Raw genomic sequence first — 10,666 nt, 5'->3', positions numbered from 1 at the left:
TTTTTCTCTGCGTGTGCATGTCTCTCTCTCTCTCTCTGTTTCTCTCTCTCTCTCTCTCTATGTCTCTCTCTATGTCTCTTATTCTCTGTTTCTCTCTCTCTATGTCTCTTATTCTCTGTTTCTCTCTCTCTGTCTCTTTCTTCTCTGCCTCTCCCTCTCTCTCTCGTTTTCTCTGCGTGTGCATGTCTCTCTCTCTCTCTCTCTCTCTCTCTATGTCTCCTATTCTCCGTTTCTCTCTCTCTCTGTCTCTCTCTTCTCTGTCTCTCTCTTCTCCGTCTCTCTCTCTCACTATGTCATTTTTAATGTATACCGCTGTTGTCTGGAATTTGTGGGGGCCTGCTTAAAACCATGTACGTGTGGTCTGCATAAGTACTTGATCGCTTGGTTGACAGCCAAACTAAATATCATTCTGCATCCGATGCTGCATATTCCATGTTCCCGATGTAATGATGGCACTTAATACGGTATATATCTTATTGTGAGTGCATTTTACATTCACATTTATTAAGGTAGCAGACGCGCTTCAGACATGCTGTATCTATATTGCCTGTTTGTGCGCTCATTATTTAACCACCTCATCTATCTGATGCTGATTTAACCAGGACCAGGGATTGGGCCTTTGACTGTTATTATTGCCTTTTAATTTCTATAAACAATAGAAACACATATTTGTATATATACAATATATTTCTACTCAAAAAATATTAAATGCTGATGTGATTGGTGAAAAGACAAAGTGAAATATGCTTTAGAAACAGTCAATAATAATAATGATGATGATAATAATAATGATAATAATAATAATAATAATAATAATAATAATAATAATAATAACATCTTAATTAGTAGGGCAGATTTAACAGTAGAGCACATGAATTCTCGTGTGGTCCAAATTCTCCGTTGCACCACCGTTGCACGTTCTGGAACATTTTACACAAGCAGGGATTGTGAATATCAAAACAAGTCAATGACCTGATTTAGCACTACACAGTAGCCTGCTTTTTTTATTTTATTTTTGAGATATGACAATACTTACACCCCCCGCCCCCTCCCTCCCCTCCTATGTAGTTTGTTACAACTTCAAAGCACCTCTCTGTATATACTCATGTATTTGCATATTTGAGTTTTTATTGGTTCCTTGTTTTCATTAACTGTGTATCCCCTTGACTTTCCCCGTGCCGTTTTCTGGCGTGGGTTTTTTTTTTCTTTTTTTAAACGCAGATTCACCGTACTCTGGGTTGTCTTGTCCATGCATGTCAAAGTCTGTGTGAAACTGTGCTGGCCTGATTCTCAGACAGCCGTGATTGATGTCACTTGATTGATTCTTTTTTTTTCCCCCCATTCCCTATCAAATGGCAGAGGAGTTCAAATTTAATCAGATTTAATGACATTTGAGCTTCACAGAAGTACTGGTACTTGGAACTCTTCTGCTCCTTAAATATTTTTCATCCCCCTCTTGGATTAAACTGTCTTTTTATGTGATTTGTAATCCCATCAATGATTTATGTCTAGATTACGTCTACAGTTGGAATTTATGTACACAGTTATACGTTACTGATTATGCACACGCATAAAGCTTATATGTTTAAATGTTCGTGGATAATCATTATAACCTTAGCACAACAAGTAGGCTATTCAGATTATAAATCACAGATTATAATATATGAAATGAGAGCACAGCAGTTTACACATTAAGTTACTGTACTTAAATATACGTCACACTTATTCTGGTAGTCATATAAGCAGGTATAAAGTACTCCCTGTAATCTGAGATAATGAATCATGATGTAAGTAGTATATGTGTCATGTGTGAGGAAATGTTAGTGGAAGAAAAAAAACAAAAACAACAAAACAAAACAAAACAAAACAAAAAAACACGAAGGCGGGAAACACGATTCACTGACTGAGCGTCGTCATGTTTGGCCCCTCTGTCTCTCTTCTTTTATGTTCCGACAGTTCTGTTTTCCAGTCCTACGTATGGTCGTTAGGAAGTAGTCCGCTATACGAGAGAAATAATTTGAACTGGGTTTAAGCTGGACTGATCTGGAATGTACTCAGCTGACTTCAACCGAACTGAATTGAACTCTTGGTGTGGGGCTGTCTCTTTTTACAGATAGTGAAGAGACATGGCATTGAGGGGGAGAAGCCCATGATTGGAGATAAGGTTTACGTCCATTACACGGGCAAACTGCTCAATGGCAAGAAATTTGACTCTAGCCTGGACCGAAAGGAGCCTTTTGTCTTCAATGTGGGGAAAGGTACGGACTTTTAAGCTATTATCATGCTAACGCACAATGACGGCATTCTGCTTTTTTATGGCCTACGTTCTCCAGATACTTAAGTACCAAAGCCTGGGGGGTGCTAAGGAACTAAAGCCCGACGGATAAAACATGTTCAGTAACTGAGTTGTTATCATCTGTGGTTTTGATTGGTCAAAAGATTGTGCCATTACTGCATTCACGCTTCTGGTTTTTTTTTTTTTTTTTTTTCATTTCTTCCCCTAAAACTGGTCAGTGTAACTCAGCGAGGTCAATAAGATGAGAAGGACGAATATGAAGGTCAGCTATGAAATGTGACAGTTCTGTTATAGTATCTGTTTTTTTTTTAGAGGCAGTCTAGCATAGTTTTTGTGTGAAGATGAGGCAAAATATCATCTTTAGAAATAAGGATAAACGTTCCTATGACAACACAACAAGAAGTCACCACGATTAAAATTCAACAAATTATCAGTAGATTTATTAACATCTGTCAAACATTTAGAGGAGTGCAAAAAAAAGAGAGAGAGAGAGAGCGAGAGAGAGCTTTGTTATAAGCAGCCTGAAAGGAAAGTGACAGCAGACGTCAGACGTTGGCTGAGTTTATGCAAGGGACTGAAGGTGTGCTAATAGATTTGGCTAAAGTTACTACACACTGTCAAGGCAGGAATCCAACTGGTTTTGTATCACTGTAGGGATGAGTCTTGTGTGGGAAGTGACACAATGTTCAGAGGGTGATTAGAAACTGTCTTCTGGCAAACAGATACTTATCAAACCTGTGCCATTTTTTTTTTTCGCTTTCATGATTGTGCAATCTGCGCTAGCTTGGAACATCCGAGCAGGAATTTGGAACAGGTTGTGTTAGGTAACAACGGGCATTACTTTTCACTGACATATGTGTCAAACATTTAACAATGTAACCTTGTTACTCTCTTACAATCTCTTACCATGCGGGACTTTTCCCTGAACTGAACTGAGCTTGAATTTAACCTGAAAATGAATGACATTACACCTATTTTAATGCAACACTTTGTATTGTCACTGAACTGTCACGACTGGGGCCTATTTGGATACAGAGTAGATATAAGCAGAGGTTTACTGTGAGGTTTTGTTGTATTGAAAGGCTAAAAAAAAAAAGAAAAAAGAAAAAAGAGAGAAAGAGATTTAGAGTGCTCTTGCCTTACAATATGTCAGGATATAGATTTATCAGAGAGGTGTTAGTTTCACAAAGGAAACATCAATTAGAAGTTTGCATTTCAAAGTTATCAATGTCTCAGGTTGTAGTTCTGCATTTGATCTTTGACAGGAGTTGCTGGAAAAAATGACGATGAAAAGTAAAAATGGGAATATGATTAAGTAATGTTTATCCGCCATCTGCTACAAACAAAAAAAAGTAACGTGGAAACCGCAAAATCGAAACAGAATTAGATGATACCGTTGTTTCGTCGTGGAAGTGGAATGATTTGTTTGCAGTGTTTGTGAGTCACGTGCAGATAAGTGATACTGTGCTGTTGTTTCTTATTGTTACTGTTCTCTTGGTGACATTCTCCTGTGCAATCTTAAATGCTTTCCTCTCTGACAAAACAAAGACAAACAAAACCCAACATTCTAGTCAGCAGTCAGTTGGTTTTAGAATGTTCGGAACATTTTGTTCAGAATATTTAGGGGTTGTCCGTTTCTTAACTAAGCTAATGTTCTAAAACAGATGCCAACCATTCACAAACAGACAGTGGACATCAGCTCGACGTCAATGCGGGTTGTGTTTGTTGCCCCGTGTTTGGTCAGTGTGGAAGGGCCATTGGCCTTTTTTCTTTTCTCTTTTTTCTTTTTTTTTTTTTTGAGGTAACAGCATTTCTTTTTCAATCCGATGTCTGAAGATTCCATGACATCGTTCTCTCTAATGCTTAAGGACGTGGTCTCACGTTTTCCTGGCTGTAGAATCAAACACAATGCTTCCATCACAAAACGTTACATGCTTGTCCCTTAACATCCTTCTCTGATTGGTTGACACAGGTCAGGTGATAAAAGCCTGGGACATTGGCGTTTGTTCCATGCAGAAAGGGGAGATCTGCCTGTTTCTCTGTAAACCTGAATACGCCTACGGGTCGGCAGGGAGCCCCCCGAAAATCCCTCCCAATTCCACACTGCTTTTCGAGGTTGGTACAGTCCTGTTGCCTGAGCATGTAGTCATTAAGGATTTCTGATCAGATCCATCTATTCTCTGCAGAACCCTGTCAACCCTGTTTTACAATGCAAATGAATCCCTCAATTTCTTTGTATAAGCTCTTTATTGTTCTTGTTCTTAGATATGAGCAAAGGCTGTCTGTCATCTTACACGCAGCTGCATATGTTAAAGCCTAACCTTCTTTCTTGTACAGGATGTTAGCATTTTTCTCATTCAAAAAGAGATCAGATTTTTTTTTTTATTTTGTTTGTTTCATTCCTGAGCCAGAACCCTGACGGCACTGTGTGTATCTGTGTGTGAACCTGAGAATGTTTATGTTGCTATGGTAATGTTCGTCAAGGGCGTGTTCCTGATGTGTTCCTGTCCCATGTCTCGTCTCAGGTGGAGCTGCTAAGCTTTAAAGGCGAGAAGCTTACGGAAGATGGAGGCATCCTGAGAAGGATTAAGGTCAAAGGTGAAGGTTACAGTAACCCTAACGAAGGGGCAACTGTCCATGGTGAGGGAAACTATAGATAGAGATACATTCAGATTCCATTCATTGAATAAGATAGGAATTCTGGGACTGGTAAATCCATTAGTGTGGATAAGACAGATAAATAATTAAAATGTGAATGTTTATATTGAATGTTTTATCCTTGTAAATACAAAATGTAAAAGGTTATGAACACACAGAGCCTTGGCATAAAGCAACAGGAGATGTGATATATTTTTAGGAACAATATCCTTCCAGTCCACAGAGAATAACAAAACAGAGACACTACACAAGGGAATGTCAACACAGGGCTTATCTATAAGCCTCCGAGGCACCAAACCTTCTGTAAAACTGGCCGCTGTAATGCGTTTCTAGTCTAACGGGAAACACTTCACTTTGTTTAGGTAGCTTTAATAAATAAATAAACAAACGCACAAATAAATGTTGAATTATCACGAACTCTTGCATTAAGATGTTACGGTGTGATTCAGTGAAGTAACTGCTCAGTAGAACCCGGTGAGTGTGAACCTAGACCTGACGGTGAGGTTGTCTCTGCTCGGCAGTGCACTTGGAAGGCAGCTGCGATGGCCGCGTGTTCCAGTCCCAGGACATAACGTTCACTGTGGGGGAATCAGAGGACATGGGGGTTCCTTTAGGAGTGGACAGGGCGATGGAGAAGATGCAGAGAGGAGAGTGCTGCCTGCTGTATTTAAAACCCAAGTAAGCCCCGCCCCCTGCCCGCCCCAACAACCCATTGTTTCTTACCGATTGATTGATTGATTGATTGATTTACAACTGACAACTGTTGTTGAATATCCTAACTGAAGTACAGCTTCGATGTGGGTAATAGAGAATGAAAATATGTTATGTTATGTTTTATTTTATTTAATTATAAAATGTAATAATTCAGTTTATTTATTTTTTTTCAGTTTATTCAGTTCATTTCTTTGTTTGGTTAAACTTTGTCAAAATCCTCTTCTGCCTTTTTTTTTTTTTCATCTTAAATAACATGTTTAATTTTCCCCTTCTCAAAGATATGGTTTTGGAAAAGAAGGAAGACCAGAATACAACATTGGACCAAACGCAGAGTTGATGTATGAAGTGACACTCAAAGATTTTCAAAAGGTGCAATTTGGCTCGGACTCTTTGGATCGCGCTACCGTTTGATTATGACTGTGACAGGTTCTTCGGCAGGTCTTCAGCTTAACTGTATACTTTGGACTGTCATTGTCCTTCTGAGCATTCCTGCAAGAACTAAGACTAATGACGATCTTAAATCCATCAAAACGTATTTAAATGTCACGTCTAAACAACCACCGTAAGCTTTCAAAAGCGCTTTTTTTAAAATCGTAAATAAATACAAAGCGCCCTCTAGTGTTGCTTGTTGGTACAACAGAGAGTAAACACTAACTATACTCACCTCTATCACGCTTTGTAGGCCAAAGAATCATGGGAGATGGACCTGAAGGAGAAACTGGAGCAGGCAGTGTTGGTTAAACAGAAAGGGACCCAGTATTTTAAGGTAATGTCAAGAATTTGTCTCACTTTTTTTCCACACTTTTTTTTTTTTTTGGTGCTTTTTTTTTTGCTTTTTTTTTGCTGTCAGCACTGGGGCCAAGTAGATGCACTAGGTACTAGGTACTAGTCAGTCCTGGAGAGTCCTGTCACTTCCCAGTCATAGACCTGATTCGTACCTTAGAAACAGGTGTGTACATTTCTCGGCCAGTTCCGTGGTCAGTAGAAACAAAATTCGACAGGATTAATGTATCTGACTTCTCCATCTCCGACCCACTACTTTCAGTCTTCAGTAATATTATTATTACATCAGTGAACAATTAACTAATGTTATGTAATCAAACTGATATGCAAACTGATATTATCATATTAGTGTAATAATTCAGTCCTTCTATGAGCTGATTTATCGTGGAACGTGGGTGATTCTGGAACGTTCTGGTACGGTGTCGAGAGCGACTCTGGGGAACATTTCAGTGTGTGGTTCTCCTGCCACTCCTTTGGTTGTTGTGTTGTGATACAGTCACTTATCTTTCGATGAGCAGCCCTGGCGTGTTTTTGGTTTTGTTTTTTGTTTTTTTTTTTTGTCCTCTCTGATTGATGACTCTGTGTTTGTGTGTGTGTGTGTGTGTGTGTGTGTGTGTTTGTGAGAACAGGCAGGACTATACCAGCAGGCTGTGATTCAGTACCAGCGGATGGTGTCGTGGTTCGAGATGGAGTGTGGGGTTGGGAGGGAGCAGCAGCAGGCGGTCCAAACCCAACAGCTCGTCGCCCACCTAAACATGGCCCTGTGTTTCCTGCGTCTGAGGGAGTACGCCCAGACCGTGGAGCACTGCAATGAGGTATCTGCCCCCCCCCCCCCCCCCCCCCCCCCCTCCCACCCCCCCGACCTCCCTCTAGCCAAAAAATAAATGACTCCTTTCATTAAAATAACCTAAACAAAATGTAGTGCGGAGCAGTCATGTTTAGACATTCCATCGGCTGAGGTGAACGGGTTCAGAAGCTGGGAAAATATGCAAGGGTTCTTCGTTGTCATAGAAACAGACAATTAAGAGGTGTGCTGAATGCTATTGTTACATCACTGCAATACCTTTTGACGACTGCATGGCTTTTTGCCATGACAACGGCTATTTTGATGTAAGATGGAATCAAAACAATAACTGTTATTCCTAACAACTGTGACATGAAAAACTGTGGCTAGAAATGTTGGTAATTTGTGGAACGGTGAAAATCGACTTGGATGATGATGTAGCTTGTTGATACGGCTGGATTTTCACATCTCTGTGTAGAATCAAGTGAAAGATGGTGAAGTTATTTGTTAAGCCGCAGAAGATTCTAAAGGATTTAAAAAAAATATGTTCAGTTTTTTTTTTTTTTTCCTGAGAACGATGTCGTGTCTCCTGAAGCAGTTCAGTGCTTTGAGAGTAGAGATCTGTTGTCCTTTTCCATTAGCAGGCTCATAGCTTTTGGCTCTTATGTCTTGGGAAAGGCAGCATTCCAAAACAAAATGAAAACAAGCAGCCTTTTGTAATTCGCTGACATTACAAAGGCCAATATTGTGACATCTTCCAACCAAAGGGCATTGTTTTGCACGTTGTCTGTGGTCTGCGCCCCTTTGTAAACTTCTGACCATATGGTCCGGGCCTACCGATGTTTAGTTAAGCCTGATTACAGCCTGCTACCGTTGTGTTACCGGGGGTGATCTGAGGTGAGGTGAGCTGAGGTGAGGTGAGCTGAGGTGAGTGGAGGTGAGGTGAGCTGAGGTGAGGTGTAACTGATGAACGCCTTGTTTTTCTTTCAGGTGATTGAGCTGGACTCAGAGAACGAGAAGGCACTGTATCGGCGGGGGGAGGCCCGCCTCCTGCGAAACGAGTTCAGTCTGGCCATGAGGGACTTCCAGCAGGTTCTCCAGGTTAATCCGTCTAACAGGGCTGCACGTGCTCAGATCAGCACCTGCCAGCGAAAGATGCGCGAGCATCACGAACGAGATAAGAGGATCTATGCCAACATGTTCCAGAGGTTCGCAGAGCACGATGCCAAGGTTTGTAAACGGCACGCGGCCGCGGTGACATAACACTCCCGTCTGGTTAGGGCTTTACGTAAATCGAACCTCGGACCCACGCGATTACACAAACGTATTTACATAAGGGCCGTAGATTCGGGTTGTAATTGGAGTGAGATTACAGCGTGTTACAAAACGCTTCCTTTGTTTTTTTTCTTTTCCTTTCTTTCCTTTGCTTTTACGACGCGTCGTTATCGATTTAGCACTAGGGAGAATATGAGACCCGTGTAGTAATTAACGTGAGCTTTGAGGGTATGCCGTGTTTACATGCTCAGTGAGTAAGAACTGGAACCTTTGATCATGTGACTTGGTGCACAGTACACCGTGTATTTAGAGGTGACTGAGATCAGCAAGAGACAATTAGCTTTGCGCATCAATCTCTCATACTGCCGCCTGTCGAAATGTTTGTTCATTAAAATCACCTTCTCTAATGATGTAGCAGCTTAATAACAACCAACTGAGTCGTGATCAGGATACAAAATTATAACATATTTCACTTTTGCGTTGGCCATGGCTTTAATACTCTCTCTCTCACACACACACACTGTCTCCTGTCTCCGTGTTGCTTTCTCCATAGGTGGGCAGGTTGAAAAGAAAGAGAGAAGACAGCAGCCCTTTGGATCGTGACAATAAACTTAACACAAAAAGACGGAGGAGTCAGGAGTGCTCCTAGAGTTCGCCCCCCCCGCCCGGCCAGCGGCCCATAACCAGGCCATTACCTGGACTTTGACCCGGGTTACCCCGGGTTTGACCGTATGACAGCGTATGGGAACGGGGCCAGGTCTTCCCTGGAAAAACCCCGCAAAGAGGTCCAGGCTGTGGAGACCAAACACTGGACCCTTTTCCCACCGCAAAAGAACTCCGACCTCATGACTCCAGACTTCCGCGATGCCTCTCTCTCTAAAGGCGGGAAGAGACACGGAATGGAGAAGGGAGAGGCCCCGGGCCTAGAACGGCATTCCTTTCCGAAAGACGAAGAAAAAAAAAAACCCCTCAAAGAAATAAGAAACGCACACAAACCATGTGACCACTCTTAAATATACCATTACTCCCCCTTAAGAAAACACCTCACTTCTCAGAATGCCATTCTCATCTGGTTATATTGTGTAATATAATATAATATAATATAATATAATATAATATAATATAATATAATATAATATAATATCTGAAGTATATAATATAATACTGTTATATTATATGATGTTATGTAATGAAATAGTTTTAAATAAGAAGTTGTTATAAAGCGAGATAAGATAGGAGAGCTCTCCAGTGCTCTTGGCTTGGCTCTGTCTGACTCCATGAGAAGGGTTTTATTCAGCGTTGGTCAGGTGTGAACAGTGGCTCACTGGGAGTCATTTCTCCATCACAACCATGTCGTCGTTGGTGTTTTTTTTTGTTATTTGTTTTTGTTTTTTTAAATAAATGCTGTTGAGTGACCATAGAGGACAGCAGGACTTTTACACACTGTAAAGACTTGGCCCTCAGGTTCTCTTTAACCTACGTACGAAGTGCAATCTTCCCCATGGGAAAAGCCTGACTGCTCAGCGGCTGAGTGACCACCGAGGGCCGCACGGCCTGTTTCTGCCTGCACTGGGATCCCATTCCTCCCCTCTTAAGAACACAGCGTTGGCGTCGTTATCCGGGGCTGGCCTGGTTGCCACGGAGATCACCAACACCCCCACAAAAGCCTCTTTGAGAGATTTTAGGATGGCTTTTTTGAAGCTGATACCAGGACTGTCCTAGACTTGGGAACATAAATTAAAGGACGAACAATTCTAGCTTTAACCGTTTGACCTGTTTAACAGGAAATTGTCCTTCACTTTCTGTCTGTTACTTCTGGAGGAGAAAAAAAAGAAAAGAAAAGAAAAAAAAAAAACTCTCTCAACTGTTTGAATCTTCTTGTGTGCTTTCAGATATATTCAAAACGTAAACAATTTTTTTTTTTTCCTGGGTGCCTTTGATAGTTTTCAAAGACGCCGTTCGTTCAGCCCCACTAACTCTAGCGACTAGGACAATAAAGGGAATGCCAGGACAGTGACGATGTCATACATAGAGGATGCAGTGAAATCTGCCGCAGAGGCAGGAAGACTGTTCAGAGTAAAGTAGCAGCAGTAGACGCAGAGTACAGTGTTTACTTAACTTTTCGTACCTTAGAACATCCTCTTCTTCACGTGTTA

At 41.2% G+C, this 10,666-nt stretch overlaps 1 protein-coding gene across 1 annotated transcript in view; it reads left to right on the top strand.

Annotated features, from left to right (window-relative positions):
* The window catches only part of fkbp5 (FKBP prolyl isomerase 5), a 15,309-nt gene extending 5,709 nt beyond the window's left edge, over positions 1-9,600 (top strand). The window contains exons 3-11 of the mRNA XM_030776226.1: positions 2,114-2,258; positions 4,269-4,411; positions 4,822-4,936; positions 5,476-5,632; positions 5,947-6,037; positions 6,351-6,434; positions 7,081-7,266; positions 8,226-8,465; positions 9,064-9,600. Of these exons, the coding sequence (XP_030632086.1) occupies positions 2,114-2,258; positions 4,269-4,411; positions 4,822-4,936; positions 5,476-5,632; positions 5,947-6,037; positions 6,351-6,434; positions 7,081-7,266; positions 8,226-8,465; positions 9,064-9,159 (1,257 nt within the window). The 3' untranslated portion in view covers positions 9,160-9,600. The remainder of the gene's footprint in view (positions 1-2,113; positions 2,259-4,268; positions 4,412-4,821; positions 4,937-5,475; positions 5,633-5,946; positions 6,038-6,350; positions 6,435-7,080; positions 7,267-8,225; positions 8,466-9,063) is intronic.
* Positions 9,601-10,666: the final 1,066 nt, after the last annotated feature.

The sequence above is a fragment of the Chanos chanos genome, chromosome 6 (genome assembly GCF_902362185.1).
Source record: "Chanos chanos chromosome 6, fChaCha1.1, whole genome shotgun sequence".
Taxonomy (NCBI): domain Eukaryota; kingdom Metazoa; phylum Chordata; class Actinopteri; order Gonorynchiformes; family Chanidae; genus Chanos; species Chanos chanos.
This window is presented reverse-complemented; position numbering and strand designations above follow the sequence as displayed.